General features: G+C 39.2%; 1 protein-coding gene across 1 annotated transcript; it reads left to right on the top strand.

Annotated features, from left to right (window-relative positions):
• On the top strand, window positions 1-27,945 carry SDR42E2 (short chain dehydrogenase/reductase family 42E, member 2). Its single transcript, XM_027823077.3, has 11 exons — window positions 1-315; window positions 1,424-1,519; window positions 9,303-9,360; window positions 11,555-11,673; window positions 12,734-12,809; window positions 15,774-15,856; window positions 20,807-20,944; window positions 22,797-22,862; window positions 23,614-23,677; window positions 26,170-26,243; window positions 27,694-27,945. Exons 1-11 carry the CDS (start codon window positions 1-3, stop codon window positions 27,943-27,945), a joined length of 1,341 nt encoding a protein of 446 aa, XP_027678878.2.

Raw genomic sequence — 27,945 nt, 5'->3', positions numbered from 1 at the left:
ATGGAGCAATTTTCAACATGGGAAAAAAAATGTTTTGTGTGTCTGGTGGTAGAAAATCGTATCTCATGTTGTAGACGTGACCCAAAACATATATCTAATGGGGTAGTGCCCCCCTGGAGCCAAACATCTGACTGTAATCTGAACCGACATGCTGGAGCACTGAGTAAAAGAAGCATGAACACAGTGGTGACAGGAGGTGGAGGCTATTTTGGATATAATCTGGGGTGTGCTCTTGCCAAATTAGGAGCCTCGGTTGTTTTGTTAGATACACAAGAGCCCATTTGGGAAATTCCTAATGGAGTAGTGTTTATCCAGGTAGGATAAAAATACATGTTCACAACAATCAAATTAAGTTAATCTGTTTGATTTTTATGTAGTGCCTCAGCAGCACAGGTTTCACAGAACCCAGAACAATCATAAATAATGTCAAATACCTTTTTAAAAGTCAGACTCCTCCCCAACTTCCATAGCACTTTAAACAATAGACTGTAAAATATATGTGAACTACTGTACTTACAGTGAGAAAGCAATGAAGTCTGTTGCCTAGAACAAGGAATTTCTGGGTTCTATTCCTGACTCTGCAAATAATTCTCCTTGTGACTTTGAGCAAGTACTTTACCTATCTGTGCCTTGATTTAAAAATCTGTAAAATTTGTATGATAATATTTCCCTATTTCACAGGGGTGTTCTAAAGCTAAAGGAATTAATTTTTGTGAAGTGTATTGCTCTCCTGGGAAGAAAGTTGTTATAATATCATTACAAAGTATTAAAATGGGCCTGATTTTCAGCCCCTGGCTTCCACAAGTGTGATAAATAAAGGGGGTGGGGATGTAGCTCCCTTCGAAGGACACCCAGCCAGCCAGTTAGCTGTAAAATACCTCTTGATAGCTGTTCTTTACTTGCTTTACCTGTAAAGGGTTAAAAAGTCCCCCAGGTAAAGAAAAAAAAGTGGGCACCTGACAAAAAGAGACAATGGGAACGTTAGAACTTTTTAAAATGGGAAAAGAAACTTTCCCTTTGTCTGTTGTTCTCTGGGATGCAGGGACACAGAGCAGCAATGCTGTAAGCAGGAATGCTGTGTAAGGTTTGAACCAGGTATGAAAAAGTATCTTCCATACCTAGAAGAAATAATTTCGATAGGGAATGTTTAGTTAGACGCTATCAGGTTTATTTTTTATTTTGGATTGTGAATCTCCTCTGTGCTAACCCCTGATGCTTTTGTCAGCTACCCCCAAGAGGGATTTTACAGCTAACTGGCTGGCTGGGTGTCCAACAAAGGGAGTTATCCCCTCCCCCTTTATTTATCACAACAAGTGTATGCACAATTTCATGCATGCATTTTATGGGTGCTAACAGCTTCATGGTAAACTCTAAACTGTAGGTTTGTGATCAAATTCAAAATATCTTTCCATATATATTGCAGGCTGATGTGAGGGATTATGATGTCCTATTTGCAGTTTGTGAAGGGGCTGACTGTGTGTTTCATGCAGCTGCATATGGAATGTCAGGACTAGAGCAAGTGAGTACAATTATCTCGTGTGTCTTTCTGTCTGAATCCTTTTAGAATCAACGTTAAGTTAGCATGTGAGACTGGTGGTTATCTTAGCACTATATTTCAGATTTCTGAGCACTCCGATGAAAAGAGCAAATTCCTATCCCAGCACTCAGGTCACTCAATAACCAGTCTTTTTACTTAAGTCCATCTTCTTCTCAGATACACCAATTCACCACCCCCAACACACACCTCTTGTCTTATCCTGTGTGCAAGATGCTTACATTAATGTCTGCTCAGTGCAGAGGATTGTCTCATGCTTAAACATACTCATGTCCATCTGTAGCTTTCATACAAACTTGAGCTGAAGCACAGCCACCTCTCTCACTGCCTGCTGTGCACAGGTTTAAGAACTCACAGGCTCAAGAATACAATCAATAGAACATCATAGTTTTAAAGAGCTATTTAAAGAGTATTTCTTTAAATGTTTCTCTTTTTGTAAATTGCCAGTTATTTATGAACAGATTATCATATCAGTTACCTTATCCAGCCTCTATCAATCACTTAAAGTTTTATTTACCGTGATAGTTAACACATATAACTTTTCTAACTTCGAGTGATGAAAATTTGAGCTGTGGGTGATAAAAAGAGATTTCATCCATTGTATAAAATGGCATTAATCCAGTGTTGCTCAAAAGCGTAAGACTTCAAAACTTCTTTGCATGCTTCATCTCAGATTGATAACTTTCAATGAAAAACTGAGTAAACATTTGAGTGTAATTTCCTACTGTTGCCTTCTCCTATAATAATCAATTCCACACCTTTCCCCACCCTGTACTAATAACCAGTGGTCTGTAAACTACTCTGAGGCCTTGATCCTGCAAATCCTTATATGGTACACAGCCCAGAGCACACACTTAATTGTGCCCTACCACAAGAGAGAACTGTTGCTGTGCATGGGTACAAGTAAGTTAGGCACTAGGCTTAGCTGTCCACAATAAGTGATAGTGTCAAAGCTTCTGCATATCTTCTTCCTTACTATCAAGAGCACAGGTTAAAAAACATGGAGGGTGGGGAGAGAACAAGCATTTCTGAAGAGATATGGCTTATATGTGATCCTCAGCATGGAAATTAAGTGCTTAGCATCACACTTCCCAGTTTGGTTTCTACTGCAACTATTAGGCAGAGTAACTTGACATTTATTTGGGATTGGATGGCTCTGTACTCCCTGTTCTGTGCATTATATTTAACCTTGCATTTACCTGTGCAACAATCTGCACCTGTGCTGTACAAGATCAAGAAACAAATTATATTTTAGTTTACCCAAATACAAGTAAGAATCAAATATCAATGCAAATAATTATATATATTCAATACCATCTGCATCAGAAAAATAGTTCCACCAATGTACATTTAAAGAGTAAATTTACTGATTATTGGAATTATTTTTTAAACTTATAAAATGCTCTCTTCTGTAGATCTCAGGACATATACCTGATGTTACTAAAACTTATGATGATTTACAAATAAATGATCTTCTATCATGCTAGAAAAATAATAATCTCCACAGATAAACAATCTACCTCTTACTCCTTTTTTATTCCACATTATTCATACCTTGTCTACCTACCACATCAGGCAGATGCCTGCGTGAAGAGAAGGTCCTTGTATTGTCCCCAAAACACCAAAAAACTCAGATTCTCTCAGACTTGCAGAGGCTACAGATTCCAGATTCAAGCACCTCCCCCAAGAATAACCTCCCACAAGCTCCATCCTATTTAAAGCATGTCTCAGCTGATCCTAACTGTCATGGTAGATAACACAAAGAGAGATAGCCTAAGCCCAAAAATATGGAACTGTATTGATCTAAACCAAAGCTTTGAATTGTTTACTGTGTAGTGATTACTGTGATTGTTTACTGTGTAGTGATTGGTCCTGCTTTGAATCATAGAATCATAGAATATCAGGGTTGGAAGGGACCGCAGAAGGTCATCTAGTCCAACCCCCTGCTCGAAGCAGGACCAATTCCCAGTTAAATCATCCCAGCCAGGGCTTTGTCAAGCCTGACCTTAAAAACCTCTAAGGAAGGAGATTCTACCACCTCCCTAGGTAACGCATTCCAGTGTTTCACCACCCTCTTAGTGAAAAAGTTTTTCCTAATATCCAATCTAAACCTCCCCCATTGCAACTTGAGACCATTACTCCTCGTTCTGTCATCTGCTACCATTGAGAACAGTCTAGAGCCATCCTCTTTGGAACCCCCTTTCAGGTAGTTGAAAGCAGCTATCAAATCCCCCCTCATTCTTCTCTTCTGCAGACTAAACAATCCCAGCTCCCTCAGCCTCTCCTCATAAGTCATGTGCTCTAGACCCCTAATCATTTTTGTTGCCCTTCGCTGGACTCTCTCCAATTTATCCACATCCTTCCTGTAGTGTGGGGCCCAAAACTGGACACAGTACTCCAGATGAGGCCTCACCAATGTCGAATAGAGGGGAACGATCACGTCCCTCGATCTGCTCGCTATGCCCCTACTTATACATCCCAAAATGCCATTGGCCTTCTTGGCAACAAGGGCACACTGCTGACTCATATCCAGCTTCTCGTCCACTGTCACCCCTAGGTCCTTTTCCACAGAACTGCTGCCTAGCCATTCGGTCCCTAGTCTGTAGCCGTGCATTGGATTCTTCCATCCTAAGTGCAGGACCCTGCACTTATCCTTATTGAACCTCATCAGATTTCTTTTGGCCCAATCCTCCAATTTGTCTAGGTCCTTCTGTATCCTATCCCTCCCCTCCAGCGTATCTACCACTCCTCCCAGTTTAGTATCATCCGCAAATTTGCTGAGAGTGCAATCCACACCATCCTCCAGATCATTTATGAAGATATTGAACAAAACCGGCCCCAGGACCGACCCCTGGGGCACTCCACTTGACACCGGCTGCCAACTAGATATGGAGCCATTGATCACTACCCGTTGAGCCCGACAATCTAGCCAGCTTTCTACCCACCTTATAGTGCATTCATCCAGCCCATACTTCCTTAACTTGCTGACAAGAATACTGTGGGAGACCGTGTCAAAAGCTTTGCTAAAGTCAAGAAACAATACATCCACTGCTTTCCCTTCATCCACAGAACCAGTAATCTCATCATAAAAGGCGATTAGATTAGATTAGATTAGGCATGACCTTCCCTTGGTGAATCCATGCTGACTGTTCCTGATCACTTTCCTCTCATGTAAGTGCTTCAGGATTGATTCTTTGAGGACCTGCTCCATGATTTTTCCAGGGACTGAGGTGAGGCTGACTGGCCTGTAGTTCCCAGGATCCTCCTTCTTCCCTTTTTTAAAGATTGGCACTACATTAGCCTTTTTCCAGTCATCCGGGACTTCCCCCGTTCGCCACGAGTTTTCAAAGATAATGGCCAAGGGCTCTGCAATCACAGCCGCCAATTCCTTCAGCACTCTCGGATGCAACTCGTCCGGCCCCATGGACTTGTGCACGTCCAGCTTTTCTAAATAGTCCCTAACCACCTCTATCTCCACAGAGGGCTGGCCATCTCTTCCCCATTTTGTGATGCCCAGCGCAGCAGTCTGGGAGCTGACCTTGTTAGTGAAAACAGAGGCAAAAAAAGCATTGAGTACATTAGCTTTTTCCACATCCTCTGTCACTAGGTTGCCTCCCTCATTCAGTAAGGGGCCCACACTTTCCTTGGCTTTCTTCTTGTTGCCAACATACCTGAAGAAACCCTTCTTGTTACTCTTGACATCTCTTGCTAGCTGCAGCTCCAGGTGCGATTTGGCCCTCCTGATATCTTTCCTACATGCCCGAGCAATATTTTTATACTCTTCCCTGGTCATATGTCCAACCTTCCACTTCTTCTAAGCTTCTTTTTTATGTTTAAGATCCGCTAGGATTTCACCATTAAGCCAAGCTGGTCGCCTGCCATATTTACTATTCTTTCGACTCATCGGGATGGTTTGTCCCTGTAACCTCAACAGGGATTCCTTGAAATACAGCCAGCTCTCCTGGACTCCCTTCCCCTTCATGTTAGTCCCCCAGGACTAACATGAGCAGGGGGTTGGACTAGATGACCTCCTGAGGTCCCTTCCAACCCTGATATTCTATGATTCTATGATTAGGAAGCTCAGGAATCTGTTAAATAACAGATGTAATAAGTCCCATTTGCTAATACCAACTCACAGGTGGGAATTCACATTCTGCCTTAGCTGTAACTTCTGAATAGTCTTCAAGGACGGGCTCATTGTAGAGTGCACTGTAGTAATTCAATCTGATGACTGTAAATCACTGTATCAAGGTCCTAAAAAAGGTCACAAACACCCAGCTGAGCGCGGATGGGAGTAGGTGCTCCTGGTCGCCTGAGTTCCAAAGAGCAAACAGGAATCTGAGGGCACCTCTGCATTGCAAATCTTGAACAAAAATTGAAGAAATCTCCTCAATAAAGGGTGCAGGAATCAGCCCTGTGATAACCTCAAAATCCTTCAACCAAATCACTATTATCAGTTCCATCAACCAAATCACTATTATCAGTTCCATCTTATCAAGATTGAATTTATCCAGCTTATTCTCGTCCATATCCCAGTCTCCGGCAGCTACTGGGAAATCATAGTTATCACCCCAAGTCCAATACTGATGAAAACAAGACACAGAGCAGTGTTATCTGCAAACTGTTAACACTGCAACTCAAACTGCATTGTGATTCCCCCCTCCCCCGATCACACACACACACTCTCTTTCTTATAATCACTGAAAACAAAGACTAATAAAACTGAGCTTTGAAGAACCCCACATAATTAGCATAAATTGTACAATACTTCCCTTTGCAACCTTCCAGACAGGTCAGAATTAATCCAGTCAGGAACACTACTATCCTTCCCAGTTAATGTCTTAAAATGAGTTAACAAAACTTCATGTTTAACAGTATAAAAGGCTATTGTCAAAGCTAAAAGAATGGACCTCTATTGTTTTCCATTCCCTACGAGATAATCAGCATGGACCTCTGATTGTTTTCCGTTCCCTACGAGATAATCAACCTACATGACCAGTGCCACCCAGAGGCATTCAAGCTAAATGATTGAAGGGAATCAAAGAAATCTAGGTTTCAGAGTGGTAGCCGTGTTAGTCTGTATCAGCAAAAAGAACGAGGAGTACTTGTGGCACCTTAGAGAATAACAAATTTATTTGAGCATAAGCTTTCATGGGCTAAAGCCCACTTCATCAGATGCATGCAGTGGAAACTACAGTAGGAAGATATACATATAGAGAGAACATGAAAAAATGGGGATTGCCATACCAATTCTAACATGACTAATCGACTGAGGTGGGCTATTATCAGCAGGAGAAAAAAAACTTTTGTAGTGATAATCAGGATGGCCCATTTCAAACAGTTGATAAAAAGGTGTGAGTAACAGTAGGGGGAAAATTAGCACGGGGAAATAGTTTTTAGTTTGTGTAATGACTCATCCACTCCCAGTTTTTATTCAAGCCTAAGTTAATGGTGTCCAGTTTGCAAATTAATTCCAGTTCTGCAGTTTCTCATTGGAGTCTGTGTTTGAAGTTTTTTTGTTGAATAATTGTGACTTTTAGGTCTGTAATTGAGTGTCCAGGGAGGTTGAAGTGTTCTCCGACTGGTTTTTGAATGTTATCATTCTTGACGTCTGATTTGTGTCCATTTATTCTTTTGTGTAGAGACTGTCTGGTTTGGCCAATGTACATGGCAGAGGGGCATTGCTGGCACATAATGGCATATATCACATTGGTAGATGTGCAGGTGAACAAGCCTCTGATAATGTTGCTGATGTGATTAGGTCCTATGATGGTGTCCCTTGAATAGATATGTGGACAGAGTTGGCAACAGGCTTTGTTGCAAGGATAGGTTCTTGGGTTAGTGTTTTTGTTGTGTGGTGTGTGGTTGCTGGTAAATATTTGCTTCAGGTTGGGGGACTGTCTGTAAGCGAGGACTGGCCTGTCTCCCAAGAGCTGTCAGAGTGAGGGATTGTCCTTCAGGATAGGTTGTAGATGATGCGCTGGAGAGGTTTTAGTTGGGGGCTAAAGGTGTCGGCTAGTAGCGTTCTGTTACTTTCTTTGTTGAGCCTTTCCTGTAGTAGGTGACTTCTGGGTACTCTTCTGGCTCTGTCAGTCTGTTTTTTCACTTCAGCAGGTGGGTATTGTAGTTGTAAGAATGCTTGATAGAGATCTTGTAGGTGTTTGTCTCTGTCTGAGGGGTTGGAGCAAATGCAGTTGTATCGTAGAGCTTGGCTGTAGACCATGGATCGTGTGGTGCGGTCTGGATGAAAGCTGGAGGCATGTAGGTAGGAATAGTGGTCAGTAGGTTTCTGGTATAGGGTGGTGTTTATGTGACCATCGTTTATTAGCACCGTAGTGTCCAGGAAGTGGATCTCTCGTGTGGACTGGTCCAGGCTGAGGTTGATGGTGGAATGGAAATTGTTGAAATGATGGTGGAATTCCTCAAGGGCTTCTTTTCCATGGGTCCAGATGATGAAGATATCATCAATGTAGCGCAAGTAGAGTAGGGGCATTAGGGGACGAGAGCTGAGGAAGCGATATTCTAAGTCAGCCATAAAAATGTTGGCATGCTGTGGGGCCAAGTGGGTGCCTGTAGCAGTCTAATGACTCTAGATGGCACCAGAGTTGTCTTGCCACAGCCTTCTGGTGTTCACAGTCTTTCCCAGAAAGAGAAGACTAGAGCACACAAACTCAGCTATACTGAAATCCTGCTTATACGAAAGTGTTGTAGAATGAAATTCTCAAGTTGATTCAGTGTGTTGCTGTGTACAAACTGCAGCTCTAGTTATAGTGAAAACTGTTCTTTTAGCGTTCTTGTACTGTGGATGGGGAAGTGTCTTCACTATCTGAGGCTCCAAAAACAACCTGGGAGCAACCAAGGACTTTCAGCTAGGAAGTGTCAGTGAAGTGCTATTTAGGGGTTAGCACTGCACTGGGAGACAGGAGAGTAGGGTTCACAGCATTGCCACTGGCTCAAGGTGTGACTTTGGGCAAGTCACTTCAAGAGGGATAATGATACTTACCTACCTCACAATTTTGTTGTGAGGCTTAACTATTTATGGCCAAAACTCATTGAGTGCATATCATAACCATAGTTAAGTCTTCCCCACAATCTCTGAACTTACATTTATAAATACAAATATACCTATTAAAAACCAGAAATAATATACTGCTAAGTTGACTGGGAAGACTGAAACCTGAATTAGCTGCTGTATTTAAATGCTCAATTGTCCACAATTAGTAGGTAGAATGTTGTCAAAGCTAAGAAAACTTGTCCCTGATGTATGATCCTTAGAAAGAAATTGAGGGCTAAAATAATAATGTTAAAAACCCAAACCTTCTTAAATAAAATAAAATACTCCCCAACGCTTTAGTTAAAACAGCAACATAATCATCTTTCCTAGACATTATAGTTTAATTATTTTGTCACTGTACAGCACAAATTCATTGAATAGATACCTCTGAATACAGAGGACTGACCATTGAATTGCTATTGTAACATGTATATTTAAAATCCTCCTTTCTGTATGCTTGTTTTAGGACACGTTACATTTTTAAATGAAAAGTCATTTTGAACAGAAAAAACCAAGCTTTTTGTTTCAAAAACATCAAAACAGGATGCAAACCAATTCCCAGAAACAATTTTTGTTTTAAAAATTGACATTTTTTGAAAAAAAAAAATGTTGCCCTGAAAATCCCTGACCAGTTCTAGGACTGAATGTAAAGTGTGAGATTATTCAGATACTGTACAATCTCTCTTTTTCTAGCTACAAAAAGAAAAGATTGAATCTATAAATGTTGGTGGGACAAAACTCATAATTGAAGGTATGTATCTTGATGTCTCTTTGTGTATTGGTATGGCAAGCTAATATACCATTTAGTAAAAGCTATTTGGCATAGTTAAACTATTTCTTAGTATATATTTTATATGGAAAATGTCGTTTGTTTTACACAGTACTAAGACAGCACACCTGGGTTCTGTATCTGACTCTGCTCAAGACTTTCTGTGTAAACTTGGCCAAGACACTAAAGCCAAACAGCCACACAGGGTGCTGGAGAACTGTGCCGGGGCAAGCAGGAGGAATCTATATTCTTCCCACCCAAGCTTCAGAGTAGGCTGCTCCATAGGGGCCACTGGACCCTATGTTTCCCTTGCCATGTTGTCATGCAAATCTCTTTCACAGAATTAAATTAACAGAGGATCCATGTACTGTTGGACTGAGATTCATTTACTCAGCAGATGGATCTAACAAATTTTTATTAAGGCAAAACCCACAGCAAGTAATGGTCAATTACTCACAAGTAGGTAGCTCATCAGGGTGATGTCATCACAGTTGCCTCCAGCACCAGAGAACACAGCTTCAACCTCCCTTTTTACATAAACTTATTTATAACTTTTTGTTATCTTTTTTTATACATATGTATTAGTCTCTCATTTCCATGTTAACTCTCCTCCCCCATCAGTACAGGTTTAGTGTCAGTTCAAACTGCTCTTTCCCAGCTTTCTAGTTACTTTATCTTTTCTTTTTCTCACAAACATAATTACTCTGCAATTTCTTACATATGCACAACACTAAACATGATCACTAGCCCCAACCCTAGATCATCCCAAACCCCCTCACTTGGGCAAAGCTGGGACCATTTCAGAGATGCCTATTCCCCACCTCTTGCACCCTCTGCACAAAGCCACCAGCATCCCCTCACATCAGGATGACACTATTAATCTCTCTACTTCTTATCAGTAAAATTGATATAATAATACCTCTCTCCTTCATATGGGTGTTGTGAGATTTAAAACAATTATTTAATGTATGAAAAAGCCATTTATATTATCACATAGAAGGTGCTCTGTGAGTGCCAGGATTACTTTTATTATCACTTTACCCGATTAAGACTACAGATATCCACATAAGGGAAACCTTCCCTTTTATTTTACTTTGTACCTGCAAACGCCTTACCCAAACTCATGTTTGTTTTTCTTAAATTTTAGTCTTTTACCAACAATCTCAGGAAAATTATGATAAACAATTTTCAGATTCTCTCATTTCCAGATATGGCTTTTCAAATTGTATTGCATACATTGTGGCTCAGCTTCTGTATCTCTCTTCTTTATTCCCAAAATATAATGACATTTATGCTGCAAAAACATGACCGGTTTGCACCCATATTCTGCCTGCCTGTGAACCCTTGTACAGCTTGTTCCTCTCCCCTCAGATTATTCTTCTCAAGAGCTGAGTGGAGGTTAGTATTTGGGGCCACGGTCAAGGGCATATCTGCTCAAATATGGAAATCATGCCCCTGGATCCCTAAACTCTGCTCCTCAACACCCTCTCCAGCCATGGAGGACTTACGGAACATTGTGTCTCCACAGGTTTGTAGGAAAGCCAGAAACAAAGAGGAACAGTTCTACCCCTTGATTGCAACCTGGCTGTAGTATTTCATTAGCATGTTTAGCCTGACACAAGAATTAGAATTCATTTACTTGGAAGGAATTAACTCTTTTCATAATTTTAAGAGCAGTTCTTCCTGCTATCATCCTACTAGCTTGTGAATATACAGCTGCCATTAGAGTAGTTCTGCTGCTTCTACCATTGTTGACTGGGGCCCAATCCCCTCTCCTAACAGAAGAGTTCTAGCCCTCTACAAAACCATAATGTTCAATTACAGGATACTCAGTCAGAATGTGATGCCAAATTATAAAGAACTTGGGATCATTTGAGATGCATAGAGTTATATAAATGTAAGATATTATTATAAATTCCCAAACAATCCTAAAATGGAAAGATTACTCTTATAATATATGTAACTGTTGTTTTAGAACAGGCTCATTTCCTGTTCGTGTAGGTTACCTGTTCTGTTCATTCCCTCTGAAGCACCTGGCATTGGCCAATATCTGAAGACAGGATACTGGGCTAGATGCACCTTTGGCCTGACCCAATATGGCCACTCTTATGTTCTAGGTTATTTATTTTCTTATTCCAATCTCTCTTGAAATAATTTATTTTGTGTATCACTGCAGTCTGCAAACAACAGAACATCCCCAGACTGATATATACTAGTACAGTGAATGTGGTGTTTGGAGGGAATCCCATTGAAGATGGCGATGAGGAAACTGTGCCATATTTTCCACTAGAAAAGGTATTTTGCCTATACTATTTGTTCCATGTTTTCCCTATTTTATTGCTCTGCTCTGTTATTTCTGAACAATAATGGATGCAAAAGGATAAGAAAAAAGAAAAATCTTCAGTTTTTTAAAATTGTATATAGACACCATTTTAGACACAATACATAATTATTTTAAGTAACTGTTAGTATATACTTTGCCGGCCATCAAGGCCCTGATTGTGGAAAGGAATCCATTAGGGTCCTTATGCTCATGAAGAGTCCCATTGTAGTTAATACAGCTCAACAAGGAAATAAAGGTCCCCTGGTATGGATTAGGGTCTATCTGAGTCTTTATATTCATTATTTTTATTTATATACCTGTTATCTGTTTTCTCTCTGGTCAAATATTATTATCTGTTTTCAAACTCAATGCTGAAATGGAAAAACTGCACTTTTTATTATGGGATCATTGTCTTTAATAAGAAAGCGAACATTGTCAGTTCATGTAAATTTTTATTTTTTCTATCTTCTCTTTCCATTAAAATACTTCTGTTGATATAATGCAGTGCCTAGCTACAACTATGATTCATACACTATAGATAGGCGGACAAAATAGTTTTAAATAATGTTATTCTGAATAACTGGGTGGGGGAAGTAAAAAGTTCACACTACAAGAAAAGCAAACACAAGAATTCTCACCTAATCATTAACTCATACAATAAAAAGCATAAATATTTTGAGTGTTTTTTCTACTACTACAGAAACACATTCAAATTTTAAAATATTAAGCAATTAAAATCTGAGTAACACTATTATAAAAATATTTTACATTGTTATAAGATTTAAAATATTTCTTCAAATGGACTACAGTCAACTGGAAATCCAGATTCATTTTGGCAACCCTGTCTGCCTCACTTACAAAACAATAATGTAGGCATTTTACCCGAAATTAGTACCCCCACAACTTCTTAATTTTGAGAGGCTGTTACAGAGCTGATGACAAGAAACCAGTTTGACAGAAGTTTATTTTTGTCATTTACAGAGTATATTGATGTAATTAAACAAAACCATAATATTTGCTCTTTCTTTTTAGCATATTGACCATTATTCCAAGACCAAATCAATTGCTGATCAAATGGTACTAGCAGCTAATGGAACTCCAGTAGCAGGTACTTTTCAATTAACAGTAATTCACTTCAGCCGTTAACAACATAATGGGATTTATTACTTCTCCTGATGTCATATCTAACTGACATGTATATTTGTGTTTTCCTCAAGCTGACAAGATCATTGTGGATAGTTCTCTGAAAATATCCACTCAATGTGCAGCAGCAGTCAAAAAAGCTAACAGAATGTTGGGAATCATTAAGAAAGGAATAGATCATAAGACAGAAAATACCATATTACGCTATATAAATCTATGGTACGCATACAACTTGAATACTGAGTGCAGATGTGTCACCCCATCTGAAAAAAGATATCTTGGAATTGGAAAAGGTTTGGAAAAGGGCAACAAAAATGATTAGGGGTATGGAACAGCTTCCGTATAAGGAGACATTAATAAGATTGGGACTTTTCAGCTTGGAAAAGAGACCACTAAGGGGGGATATGATAGAGGTCTATAAAATCATGACTGGTGTGAAGAAAGTTAATGAGGAAGTGTTATTTACTCCTTCTCATAACACAAGAACTAGGGGTCACCAAATGAAATTAATAGGCAGCAGATTTAAAACAAACAAAAGGAAGTATTTCTTCACACAATGTACAGTCAACCTGTGGAACTCTTTGCCAGAGGATGTTGTGAAGACCAGGATAGTAGACAGGGTTCAAAAAAGAACTAGATAAATTCATGGAGAATTTGGTCCATCAATGGCTATTAGCCAGGATGGGCAGGGATGATGTCCCTAGCTTCTGTTTGGCAGAGGCTAGGAATGGGTAACAGGTGGTGGATGACTTGATGATTTCCTGTTCTGTTTGTTCCCTCTGGGACATGTGGCATTGGCTGCTATCAGAAGACAGGATACTGTACTTTTGGTCTAACCCTGTATGGCCGTTCTTATGTTTTATGTTCTTATACACACAGATTTATAGAAAGATACTAGAAAGCACAATACCAGAAAATTAAAACATTTTCCCTAAAAATAATTTTACGTTTACAACTTCTACAACATATATAATACAAAACTTACTTTTGAATGCCAGCATTGAAGTTTATGTATTTCTTTAAAGGGATAGAAGAGTTAAAAAATAAACCTTGTTTAAGTTAATCATATTGAAAGTGTTGTATAACATAAGTAAATATGAATGCTGATTAAAACATTAGTTCTCTACAGTTCTAAATTAAACTTTTCAGAAGGCATTTCATACTTTAGCCTGGAATTATTTATTAGGGCTTCCCAGAGTTTTCCATGTTGAGGGAGTCAGTTATACACTTGAACACTTGAGCTCACCTGTGAGATACTATAACTGCCAGTTCAATACAAATCAACGTAAACTGCAACATGATACCATGTGACCAGGTGACACAGTTAAATTGGGCTGTGGACAATTTCCAGAAAGGACTTCTTTCATCTGATACTTGCAAAGTACTGCAAGTGGCTAATATAATGCTATGAATGTTAATTTCATCCCAGGAGGATGATTTCACATATAAAAGAAGTTATGTTATGTGTTATGTCTTGTTTCTTTCATCTTTCATTGATAGCTCTTTACAATAATAATTCATATTCTTAAGATTAGCCTATAATTTCACACCTGTATGAGAAATAAATCACAAAACTTACTCTCTGCAGTGTTATTGTAGCCATGTTGGTCCCAGGCTATTAGAGAGACAAGGTGGGTGAGGTAATATCTTTTACTGGACCAACTTCTGTTTTATATGGGATCATTGTCTTTAATAAGAAAGCAAACTTCTGTTGGTCCAGTAAAGGATACTACCTCACCCACCTTGTCTCTCTAAAACTTATTCTGTGTCGTATGTATTATATAGCTATTTAGGAGATATGGGCAATATCTACACTGCGCACCTTACAACGATGCGGCTGTGCCACTGCAGCCTTGCCATTGTAAGGTAAGCAGTAGAGCCTCGCTCTCGCTGGGAGAAAGCTCTCCCAGTGACAAAATAAAACCACCCCCAACAAGAGACAGTAGCTTCACTGACGGGAGAGCCTCTCCCGCTGATGAAGCACTGTCCACACCGGCACTTTTCGTCGTTAAAACTTTTGTCGTTCAGGGGTGTGTTTTTTTCACACCTCTGAGCGACAAAAGTTTTAACGACAAAAGTGCAGTTGTAGACATAACCTAAGATGGTTCAGTCACTTTTAAATACAGTTAAACATTTCAAACATGAAACTTGGATTTAATGCTATATCAAGATTAGGTACTGCACTTCATCAAAGTCTTGTGATAGTGTATTAAGAATTTAATTATTCTGATATGATGAACTAGATCACCAATGTACTGTGGGAAAATAGGGAGATGGGCCCAATCTCGCGCCTATTAAAGTCGATGATAGTTTTTCCATCAACTTCAATGGAAGCAGGATTGGGCCAAGTATTCAAAGCCTTTCATCTATAAATTAATGGTTCAAATCCAGCTCATATCTCCCGTGCCTGAAAGCCAATGTTTCCTGACCGCGGTTCATAGTCTATGTAAAATTAGTTTAGTGAATTTATTCCAATTTTTATTTGATACTAGTTCACATCACAAAAAATATTGTCACAATTGGCATTCTTTTTGGCTATCTTAATGCAGAGATCAAAGACTATATGGACAAGGGATTGAAATACCCAATAACTGCTAGAGGGGATCCCTCCAAATCAGAGTTTGAAGCACATTGGCAAGGCAGTTTGGTGAATTTTTATATTGCTACTGTCTGTGTTGTGAATGTTTTGTGGATAAAGAAATAAACTTTGGGGGGGCTATCAAGCCAGCACCTTTCACAAGTACTAATTTAATTTCCTTTTTTAAAGGAAGATGAAAATCATTTACTTCAAAGTAAGTTCTGCACATGGAGTGACTACAGCTTTCGGCCCTCATTTTATATACATTTGGGTATTCATAGCCTAAGAAAAGTACCTGTAATGTAGTGATATGCAAGTCATTTGAGAATCACATTTTATCATATATCCTAGGAGGTGATAAGCTCCGTACATGTGTTCTTCGTTCACCAGGCATCTACGGACCAGGAGAGCAAAGACATCTGCCACGAGTAGCAGTATTTATTTTACTTTATCAGTATAAATTTTCATTAATATACAATAGCATTTGTTATAATTAATGTCATAGATTAATTGGCTAGTTGTTTGGTAACAGCTACAATCTGCTCTTAGTTTTTCAAGACATTACAATTAATAAAATAGCACATGCTTTAAAGAGAAAATATATCTTTAAAGAATATACAGTAGATACAAAAATAGACAATAAAGTCATTCTTCATCGCAAGCAAATGTAAACTCAGCACTGATTTGAAATAGTTTAGCGCTTGTACTGTATGGATTCAGATCCATATATGATATTTCAGACTTCATTGTGCAACTTATACTCAAAAGTTTTTAAAATATTAATAAAAGATAATACAGCAAAATATCTTATTTCCAGCATCAACCATTAATGACTTTCATTATCCAATGAAGCAGGCAAAGGAGTTTGAAATACTTTCTAATTCAGTAGGTTGCAAAAGGGCAAGCAGAGGTGCCCAGGGTTCCTTTTTTTTTTTCCTTGCTTTATTTTAGGTGGTTGGCTTAGTGCAGTGTTAAGAAGACAGAGTGTGCATGATGACAAGTCACTTGTTTTGAGTGCAGATTACTCTTTAAAGTTATGTAGGGCTCTGAATAAATAACATCTGTATTTTTCATAGGAGCAGGGGAGGGTTGTGCTAAGATGCAGGGTTCAGGCGTGATGCATGATTGATAGATTTAGAAAAGGAAGTCAAGTGTTTGGCCACAGGACTGGTAAACATGGGCAATGCAATCTTCCCCATGCTGCCCTTCCATTCTGCCTCAACCGTGACATGGGGGGATAACCTACTGGGGTGAGAAAGTTATTCCTGTACAGCTGGTCTCATGCGAACTAAGGAACTTGACTTCAGAGAAGGAGAGATAAAACAAATCATTCCAATAAAATGTACAAGATATCCATAAAGTAATTTTTCTGTAAAATACGTGGCATATAAAATACACATGCTGGTGTGTTGTAGTAAAATAGTTTTATCGATACTCATGTGAGGTGATCTACATAAATCACTTGTGGATTGATTACTCATGAGTAATATAACCATCCCAAAATTATGGTAATAAAACATTTTTGTGACACCATCCTATTACATACTATTTGTATATGCCACATATTTGACATAAATGATGGAATGGGGTAGTGTATATCATTTATTTAATTACAACATTTTCTACTTAAATTTTATATATAATATTATATAATTATATATATATAAACTTACTATGGCTTCTTCATTTTGTTCTTCCTTTTTTCCCCATTTTCTCTGTAGTGTGTCTTGGTGTATATATTTTTTTTCTTTTATGTCTTTTTCAACCTCTGTTTTCCTTCATTCTGTTAAATAATTTTTAAATTTTCAGTTTATTTTATCTACAGCTTTTCCTGCAGCTCTCCTTTGTCTTCAAGACTCTTTTCTGATTCTTTCATATGTTTCTTATTTTTCACCATTTTTCCTTTCAGCTGACTCCTCTGTTTCCCTCCTTCCCCCAAGTTCACTTATCCCTTCCCTTTCCCACCTTTCCCTTTCCTCATTTTTCTTTTCTGTGTTCTTCTCCAATCCTTCCCTCCAATTCTTCCTTCTGCCTAAAACCCCTTCACTCTCTCCTCAGTGATCCCAAACTTCCACACTTTCCCCCTAACTACCTCCAAAACCCCTCATTCTCTCTCTGCTTGTCCCCCAACTCTGTCCTTCCTCACGTTCTCCAACCAACCCACCCTCTCTGTTGGTCTTAAAAGTACCCCAAATTTCTCTCTCTCCCTTTCAATCTTCTCCTATCTTTCATTTCTGGAAATTCTCTCCTCACAATCCTCAATCCTCTTCACTGATCTGCAAACCTCCTCACTGCTTCCCACATCTCCTCACACTCTCCCCTCATTTGTCCTTAACGTGCCTTACACTCCTTTCCTTGTCACTGCCCCATAACACTTTCCCAACTCCGACTCATTTCTGCAAAACCTCCTCCTCAGTTCCCCCAAGACTCCCTCCGCTGCTCCGAAGACCTCCTCACTCTTTCCCCTCAATCTGCTGTCTATTTACTACATATACTAGTACTTATTTGGCCCCAGAGTATCTTAGTGCCTCCCAAATACTTATGGATTTATTGCCACAAAATCCTATGAGGTAAAGAAGTATTTGTTCACATTTTGCATATGGGAAATTAAGGCACAGAGAGATATAAGTTACTTGCCCTAGGACATAAAGGGAATAAACCCCAGATCTCCTTAGTCCCACTCCAGTGTATTAGCCACAAGCGCATCCTTCCTCCCTTTCACTATTTCCCAAATTACCTCACTTTCCTTCCATTTGCACCCAAAAATATTTACTCCTCCTTTCCTTCACTGCTACAAAATCCCCTCATTCCCAAACATTATTCCCAAACTTCCTCAGATACTCCTTCCCTTCACTCTGTTGCATATCCTCTGTTCCCTCGTTATTCCCTAAATCCCCTTTCTGTCTTCTCTCACAATCCCCACCTACTTCCACTTCTCATTGTTATCAAACTTCTTACTCCCCCAGACATCCTCACTCTTCCTTCCTAAAACTCTTCACTGCCCTCTAAACCCTCTCATTCTCCTCTCCATGTCCCACTGCTCCCAAGCTCCACTTTAGTCTCCCTTCACTGACTCTCAAACCTCCTTTCCCCGTCCTCCTGCTGAATCCTAAATCTCCTTACTTTCATTGACCCACAAGCTCCCTCACTCCCCCACTCCTTCTCCCTGCTAAAGCTCTCACGTTTTAAGTGCCCTCCCCCTGTGACATCTGTAACTGCCTTTCCCAGCTCAAAATTGCTACCTCTAACAGGGCCTGTGATATCTCCATGACATCCAGAAGCCAGAGGGAGCCACTTTGTGTATAGCAGAGCGGCAGGGGGCCAAGGATCATAGGGTGCAATGGAAGGCTGCTAGCAGTTCCAGGACTTAAAAGGAGCCTGGGGACTGACATAAAGGAACTGTCAAGGGCATGTGGGCATGGGGAGTGTCACTGAATGCCTCCTCAAATATCAGGCCTGTCACCAGCTGTTTTCCATTTGTAGTTTAAGGGATTTCAGTTGTACTGTCCAGGGGAATACTTATAGATATGCATGAAGCCAATTTAAAAAAAACAGAACTTTAGCAAAAGAAACTTATTTTCTAGTATTTCACTTAGGAGAGTAAAGCAGGTGGCAAATCTGATGTTCCTTTTGGATATACATGGAACAAAACCATATGTAATTTACATAAGAATGCTAGAGAAAATAGCATATGTTTAAATAATGCACTGATGTGAGACCATTTATAGATTCATGTAACAGCTACTATGCAAGTGGCCCCTTTCCTACATATAGCACGCACACACCTGAAACCTACAGAAAATAATAGAAGACATACTGTCAAATGTGCAGCATGAAATACACATGACCTTTCCTCACTTTAATGTGGCACAAGGCCACAAGAGAGCAGAGAACACTTTAAACAATGTGGGGTTAATTTCTTTAGCCTATATAATTCTCAGTAGATTCAACTGAATGATTTAGCATTTACAATATAAATAATTCACAATAATTAAAGTGAGATAGCAGTAGGTTTGTATAAAAGAAGATCCATTTGGGTCTTAAAAAAGCGACATCCTTCAGAACAAGATACAATACTTGCATCAAAATGAGTTCTTGCAACACAATGAGATAGGATTATGTACCTATAACACTGTGCTAAAATACATTCACAAATGTCCCAATACCAATAACTTCAACTGGAGAATCAGAGAGCAGTAATTGGCCCTAAATTGGTGATGTTCCTTAACAAAAGACAAATAATAGAAACACAGTAGTATCTTCTAGACATGAGAGTTTCATTAGCATAAATATGAGAAATAATTCTTCTGCTCTAGTCCGCTCTGATAAGCCCTCAGCTGGAGTGCTGTGTCCGGTTCTAGGTGCCACATTTCAGGAAAGATGTGGACAAATTGGAGAAAGTCCAGAGGAGAGCAACAAAAATTATTAAAGGTCTAGAAAACCTGACCTATGAGAAAAGATTGAAAAAACTGTGTTTGTTTAGTCTGGAGAAGAGAAGGCTGAGGGGGACATGATAACAGTTTTCAAGTACATGATACGTTGTTACAAGGATGAGGGAGAAAAATTGTTCTCATTAACCTGAGAATAGGACAAGAAGCAGTGGGCTTAAATTGCAGCAAAGAGGTTTAGGTTGGACTTTAGGGAAAATTTCCTGTCAGGGTGGTTAAGCATTGGAATAAATTACCTCAGGAGGTTGTGGAATCTCTGTCATTGGAAATTTTTAAGAGCAGGTTAGACAAACACCTATCAGGGATTGCCTAGATAATACTTAGTCCTGCCTTGAGTACAGGGGACTGGACTCAATGACCTTTCGAGGTTCCTTCCAGTCTTACACTTCTATGATTCTATAATTTCCCATTTTCATTCAGACTACTAATCCTAGTCCAATAACTTTCCTAGAGGCTATTAATGCTTCTGAAGAAAGTTTCCCTCTTTCTCACAATAATACACCTAGCAAATTGTCTAACATTGTAGGTGGGGATGAGGATGTTCCCTCCTGACTGTTTTAAGTGATTGGCTTACTTTCTGGAGCATGATATTTGATTACTTTTAGTTTTGTTTATTAACATGTTATTAAATTATCCAGATCTATTTTTAAAATCTTTAAAATCGAACAGTATTTGATTCGATTTCTGTTCTAATAAATGACAAAAAGACAATCTAGACTAGAAGTCTCAAGCACAGTAATTGAGTCATACATCCCCTCAGTAAATAGCAACATTTTTCATTTTTGATTAAGGGTCTAATCCTGGAGGCATGGAAGTCGGTGGTAAAATTCCCATTGACTTCAGTGGGAGAAGAACTGGGCTCTGTTTGATGTAATCCTTTTATGTGCAAAATTAAGCCACATCCTGCAGGGATTTCCTGTTTGTATGTTTTTTCAGGTTAATATTCAGAAGGGGCTGTTTCGCTTCAAGTTTGGGGACCCTTCTACCAAAATGAACTGGGTTCATGTACAGAATCTTGTAAAAGCTCATATCCTGGCTGCCGTGGCTCTTACCTCTGAGAGGAACTATATAGCTGTAAGTAAAAAGAAAAAAAACTGCAACTCCCTATCGCAGAGGTGGGCAAACTACGGCCCGTCCTGCCCGGCCCCTGAGCTCCCGGCCGGGGAGTCTCACCCCCGTCCCCTCCCCCGCTGTCCCCCGTCCCCTGCAGTTACGCCGCCGTGCGGGCAGCGCAGCTTTCGCCCACCCACCTCCCAGGCTTTCCAATAGGCCTGTCCTGCCACTCTGAGCAGCATGGTAAGGGGGCGGGGGGAGGGAGGGTTGGATAAGGGGCAGGAGGGCCTGGGGAGCAGTCAGGGGACAGGGGGCCGTTGGATGGGGCGGAGGTTTGGGGAGCGGAGTGGCAAGACAGGGAGCAGGGGGGGTTGGATAGGGGGTGGGGTCCCGGGACGGGGGGGACAGGGAGCAGGGGGGGTTGGATAGGGGGTGGAGTCCTGGGGGGCAGTTAGGGATGGGGGTCCCAGGAGGGGGCGGTCAGGGGACAAGGAGTGGGGGGGGGGTGGATGGGTCAGGGGTTCTGAGGGGGGCAGTCAGGGGGCAGGAAGTGGGAGGGGGCGGATGGGGCAGGGGCCAGGCTGTTTGTTGAGGCACAGCCTTTCCTACCTGGCCCTCCATACCGTTTTGCCACCCTGATGTGGCCCTTGGGCCAAAAAGTTTGCCCACCCCTACCCTATCTAGTTTGATACAAGTTTAAAATGAAAATAGTTATAATCAGAACAGAACCATGTTCTGTTAAGCTCTTAACGCTCACATCATGGTCATCCTGTGCATGGCCGTTGCCCAGCTCTATTGCCATGAAGTACCAGCTACTTTGGTGGCACTAGTGAACACTGAGTGCACTACATAGTGAAAGACTCAGTCCACCAGTAGGAAAATACTCTCCCCAAATTATCTTTATTATTATTTCTCCAACAGGAGCAAAGGAGTAATACACAATTAGAGAATGGAGTTGGGGCTGTTTTACCCCGATCCTCACTATACACAGAGGCCATTATAGGAGTGGGATTGAGGGTGGGGAAGGTGGTTTGAGACAGTCCCTTCCTCCCCAGGTAGCTGCCAATGGTTGTTGTGAAACTAGCACTCTCAGCTAATATCACAATCCGTGCAGATCAGTTTGCAGAGGCAGGACCTATGTGTTTAATTATGGAAAGAAAGTCTTAGACAACCTTAACTATACGTGCTGCTGCCGGCTCTTGCCTATATATTTGCACATGCAAACTACCAGCTCTGCACACTCAATACAAGTGCATATATTTAAAAAAAATATTGTTGCATGTCTTTTCTTCCTTGTTAGCACAAATGTTTACCCTGTTTAAAATAATTAATTAAAAAATAAAAGTACATTGGTAAGACTATCAAAGCATATATTAATGTTATGGATTTTATATGTGAAGTTGTTAACAGGAAAAAGGTAATAGGCCAAACTTTACTTCCACAAGAACGGGTCACTTGGCCTTCAATGGGATCTCACCAGTGTAATTAAGAGCAGAATATAACCCTAATATTTCCTGTGTGTTCCAAGAAGGCACACATTATTAAAGTGTCAATTTAGAATCAATTTCATTGTGTTTGGGAATCACAGTAAAATAGCATTTTAACAGCAATAAACTTGTAATAAGCAAGTTTACAGTGAAGCTGGTGTTATTAACCAAAATAAAACAATCATTGTCATGGCAATCAGTTTGTACTGTATACAGAATAGTTAATTGAAACAGAATTTGGGTAACCTGTTGATCTGTATATACTTTTATTTATGTTGCTATATTAGTTATAAAATCAGTACAGATATTTAAAGAGACAATGAAAAAATGTCACTCCACGCACAGTATCATGTTACTAACCTGTCTTTTCTCTCTCTCTTTAACAGAGTGGTCAGGCATACTACATAAATGATGGCAAGAATGTCAACCTTTTTGAATGGATAACTCCACTAGTATGTACAATACATATATTTATTTCAAATACAATACAATGAATGTAGAAAAACTGTAGGCCCACATTTTGAAAACTGTACATGCAAATATGGATGCATAAATCAGGGAATTGCATGCATATATTCCTTTGTATGTACACAAGTTCAACTTTTGTGTACATGTTGGGGATTTTGCATGCTCATCTCAGGTTCAAGAGCATCTTTCCAAATGTTAGCCTTAAGAACTAATTGAAGCCAGGACAATGTGTACTGGCATAAGCGAAAGCTACCTTGTTGGTATATTTTATCAGATTAGTGCCTGATCCTTCCTTCCTATGGACACCAGTGGAAGTTTGGGGTTCACAAAGAATGTAGGCTCAGGCTGTTATTCTGTAATACAAATAATTTTTCCATTAATCACTTTACTGTTAATGATTTGCTAAAAACCATAACATTTTAACACTGTAAAATGAGAGATCAGTGCATCATGACTGTGGGATTAGGATCAAAGAACACAAAATGCATTTTTCTCACATACGCTGCTATTTCAGATAAATGTAATTTCCCACATTTCTTATGTAATTATGTTTGGAGTCTTTTTGAGAAGAAAAATGGTAAAATAATAACATTAACAACAACAGTGAACTGATTTGAAAAAGAACATTCAGGTTTATATTTTATCTATAAATATTTCCATATACACTTTTCTGCACTGATATCCGTACATGTATTAGTTTCTTTTTTGTTATTCACTATTTTTAATCCCTTTCAGTTTGAAAAATTAGGTTGCAGTCCACCATGGATACGTATTCCTACTTGCTTCGTTTACGTAGCAGGTAAAATATTTTTATTTATCTGTCTGTCAATCCTGCCCCCATATCCAAAATATCTGAATGCCATGCACTGGTTTATTATGCTTTTTTACTTTGTCTCTGAGTTTTTATTTCCATGACACTTTTGCAAAAAGCAAGATCGAACAGTTTTAAATTGTGCAATTCCAAAAGTTCACTAGCTTTGTGACAATTTGGTTTATCTGACACATACTGGTGAAATTCACTCGTATGAAAAGAGCCAACACAAGATTTATCCATCATTTAACTCTCACCTAAAATCTCAATAGGGCTTAAGTGGCAATTAAGGGTTCTATGAGCCCTGTGCAGGCTCCCTGAATAGAGGTGAAGTTCACAACATGAATGTAAAAAATTACAGGTAAAAAACTTTGGACTCGTATATTCTGAAACTGATGTTTTTAGGGCTGTTGATTAATCAGAGTCAGCTCACGCAATTAACTCAAAAAAATTAATCGTGATTAAAAAAATTCACCACGATTAATCGCAGTTTTAATCACCCTGTTAAACAACAGAATACCGATTGAAATTTATTAAATATTTTGGATGTTATTCTACATTTTCAAATATATTGATTTAAATTACAACACAGAATACAAAGTGTACAGTGCTCACTTTATATTATTTTTATTTCAAATATTTGCACTGTAAAAATAATAAAAGAAATAGTATTTTTCAATTCACCTCATACAAATATCATAGTGCAATCTCTTTATCATGAAAGCACAACTTACAAATGCAGATTTTTTTTGTTACATAACTGCACTCAAAAACAAAACAAAGTAAAACTTTAGAGCCTAAAAGTCCACTCAGTCCTACTTCTTGTACAGCCAATCGCTAAGAGAAACAAGTTTGTTTACATTTATAGGAGATAATGGTACCCACTTCTTATTTACAATGTCACCTGAAAGTGAGAATAGACGTTCGCATGGCACTTTTGTAGCCGGCCTTGCGAAGTATTTATGTGCCAGATATGCTAAACATTCGTATGCCCCTTCATACTTTGGCCACCATTCCAGAGGACATGCTTCCATGCTGATGATGCTCATTTACAAAAATAATGCGTTAATTAAATTTGTGACTGAATTCCTTTGGAGAGAATTGTATGTCTCCTGCTCTGTGTTTTACCCGCATTCTGCCATATATTTCATATGGTAGCAATCTCGGATGATGATGCAGCATGCTGTTTGTTTTAAGAACACTTTAGCTGCAGATTTGACAAAACGCAAAGCAGGTACCAATTTGAGATTTCTAAAGATAGCTACAGTATTTGACCCAAGATTTAAGAATCTGAACTGCCTTCCAAAATCTGAGAAGGACGAGGTGTGGAGCATGCTTTCAAAAGTCTTAAAAGAGCAACACTCTGATGCAGAAACTGCAGAAGCCAAACCACCAAAAAAGAAAATCAACCTTCTGCTGGTGACATCTGACTCAGATGATGAAAATGAACATGCGTTGGTCTGCACTGCTTTGGATCATTATCAGCATGGACGCTTGTCCCCTGGAATGGTGGTTGAAGCATGAAGGGACATACAAATGTTTAGCATAGTTGGCACGTAAATACCTTGCAACGCAGGCTACAACAGTGCTATGTGAACGCTTGTTCTCACTTTCAGGTGACTTTGTAAACAAGAAGCAGGCAGCATTATCTCCTGCAAATGTAAACAAACTTGTTTGAGCGATGGGCTGAACAAGAAGTAGGACTGAGTAGACTTGTAGGCTCTAAAGTTTTACATTTATTTTTGAATGCAGTTATTTTTTGTACATAATTCTACATTTGTAAGTTCAACTTTCATGATAAAGAGATTGCACTACAGTACTTGTATTAACTGAATTGAAAAATACTATTTCTTTTATTTTTACAGTGCAAATATTTATAATAAAAAATATAAAGTGAGCACTGTACACTTTGTATTCTGTGTTGTCACTGAAATCAATATATTTGAAAATGTGGAAAACATCCAAAATTAGGTATATAAAATTATTATATTATTGTTTAACTGCATGATTAATTGCAATTAATTTTTAATCGTGTGATTAATCACAATTAATTTTTTAATCGCTTGACAGCCCTAGATGTTTTCCTTGCAATGCTGAATTCTGCATCTTGTGCATCCCAAACTCCCTCTGACATCTATGAGAATCTTGGGTGTGAAACAAATGCAGAATCCAACCTACAATGGCTTGTTATCACTATGTTTCCCAGAATCTTGTAGTTATTTAATTAGTCTACCAGACCTACATCCAATCATGCAAACCCTTTATTCATACAAGTAGCCCAAGTAGGCCCCTACTTTATGGTACAAATCCAACCAATCTTACTGAAGCAAGTAGTGCTACTGACTTCAATTATTTTGTCCACAATTCTTTAGCAATTTACATTTTCTTTAACATTACCTACATGAACAGCTATACTAGAATTACAATAGCTTAGTGGTTTACTATTCTTCTCTCTCAAATATTAACTTTCTGTTTCACAGCCACAGCAATGGAATATCTGCACTTGGCATTGAAACCAGTTATTGAATTTACACCTTTGCTGACCAGAAATGAGGTAAAATATGTATCTTTATAAAATATCTAATTAAAATGTTCAGAAAGCATGTTATATTAATACTGGAGGCACAATGTTGCAGTGAGCTCACAAAGAATTCATTCAAGTCAAAGAATAAAACTCCCCATCCGTGCTCCATCTTTAACCTGCAGTTTTCATAGCAAAAATAAATGCCAGCCACAATTTGGGCCATATGGTATATTTGTTATATAATTTCTGTCCATTTAAACACACTTGTACTATTTATGTTATTTAATAATTCCCAAGAAAATTTAATGGTTAAGTTATTTTTAGAAAACACAAGCGGATAAGAAGCAATGGTTTTAGTCTGCACCAGTAATTAAACATTGCTAAATAATTTGCAACAAAAAAGAAACAAATCTCAATAATCTCTTGGTAAATGACAAGTAATTATTTCACTTTGTGTCAGTAGCTAAAAATTGCTATAGGGAAGATCATCTTCACTATTTCTGCAAGAGGAAGGTCTTCTGATCTGACTTAGGGAGATGTGTGGTGCCAAGAAGCACCACCCCCATGCCATCATTGTCTTCCAATCCATCTTCTCAATGGATTAAGTACAAGGTTGGGACTGCATGGTTTGGATCTGGAGTGCGGACCAAGAGTGGGAGGACCCACTTCCCTTCAGAGGCAAGAGATCTCCATTAGGGCATCCCAAGCCTACCATAATGCTGCTTACATTTTCAGTTTCTCAGCAACTGCCCCCTTACACCTCTTCAAAAGATGGGAGTGACACAGTCACAAGGAAGGATGACTCAGTGGACAGAGCACTTGCCTGGAGCTTGGGAGATACATGTTCATTTCCATGCTCTTCCACAGACTTCCTGTGTGACTTTGGGCAAGCCAGTTTAGAGTCAGATTTTGAAGGTATTTAGGCACCTAAAGATTCAGATAGGCATCTATTGGGATTTTCAAAAGCATCCAGGTGCCAAGGCACTTCTGAAAATCCCACTAGGTGACTATCTGCATCTTTAGGTGCCTAAATACCTTTAAAAATCTGGTCATTAGTCTTTCCTCAGTTCTCTGTACTCCCCTCAGGTAAATATTCTAAAGATTGTGAGCACTCAGATATTATGGTAATGTGGGGCCATTGAAGTACAATAGATGGATGGATGTAGGGTGCCTGCCCAACAGCATAGCAGCTCCAGCAGAGATGCTGCTGGAGCGGGTCTGAGAACCCTGTATAGATGTCCAAAAGGCTGGAAGATAGCAGCCTCTGCCTTCTCTGTAGACTCCCAAGACCCTCCATTTGCGAGGACAATTTGAAGGCAAATGTAAGGTATGTCCATGGGAGAGTACAGTTTGGCCCAAAGTTATTTTTAAGAATTTGCTTTTCTTTCATATTCTGTTGTGCTACCATTCACATAACAGAGTTTTGTTCAAGATTTGGAATGTATGCAGCTCTTTGACTGTTGGTTCTTTTGCCTCATAGGTGCAGAACATTGCCGTGACTCACACATTCCGAATAGACAAGGCACATAACCAGCTAGGTTATTATCCAAAGAAGTTCTCATTTGCCGATTCTGTGGACCATTTTATCAAAACAAGACCAGAAAACCAGAATCATCACATCTTCCTTAAAGTCATACTTTCCTTAATTGGCAGCTTTCTAAGCTTGATATTTCTTTCTTTTACATTGCAAGATCTTTCAATTATGCATTTTTTCAAAGAAAACCAACATTAA

This window comes from Chelonia mydas, chromosome 10, assembly GCF_015237465.2.
Source record: "Chelonia mydas isolate rCheMyd1 chromosome 10, rCheMyd1.pri.v2, whole genome shotgun sequence".
Classification (NCBI taxonomy): Eukaryota; Metazoa; Chordata; order Testudines; family Cheloniidae; genus Chelonia; species Chelonia mydas.
Note: the sequence above shows the minus strand (reverse complement) of the source record. Positions and strands in the feature narration are given on the sequence as shown.

What these genes read in the sequence shown, in the direction of transcription:
- SDR42E2 (XM_027823077.3), top strand. Translation starts at nt 1, where the DNA reads ATGGAGCAATTTTCAACATGGGAAAAAAAATGTTTTGTGTGTCTGGTG. An exon ending in CTGAGAGGAACTATATAGCT is followed by an intron (nt 20,945 to 22,796) that starts GTAAGTAAAAAG and finishes TCTCTTTAACAG; the next exon opens with AGTGGTCAGGCATACTACAT. An exon ending in TTGCTTCGTTTACGTAGCAG is followed by an intron (nt 23,678 to 26,169) that starts GTAAAATATTTT and finishes TCTGTTTCACAG; the next exon opens with CCACAGCAATGGAATATCTG.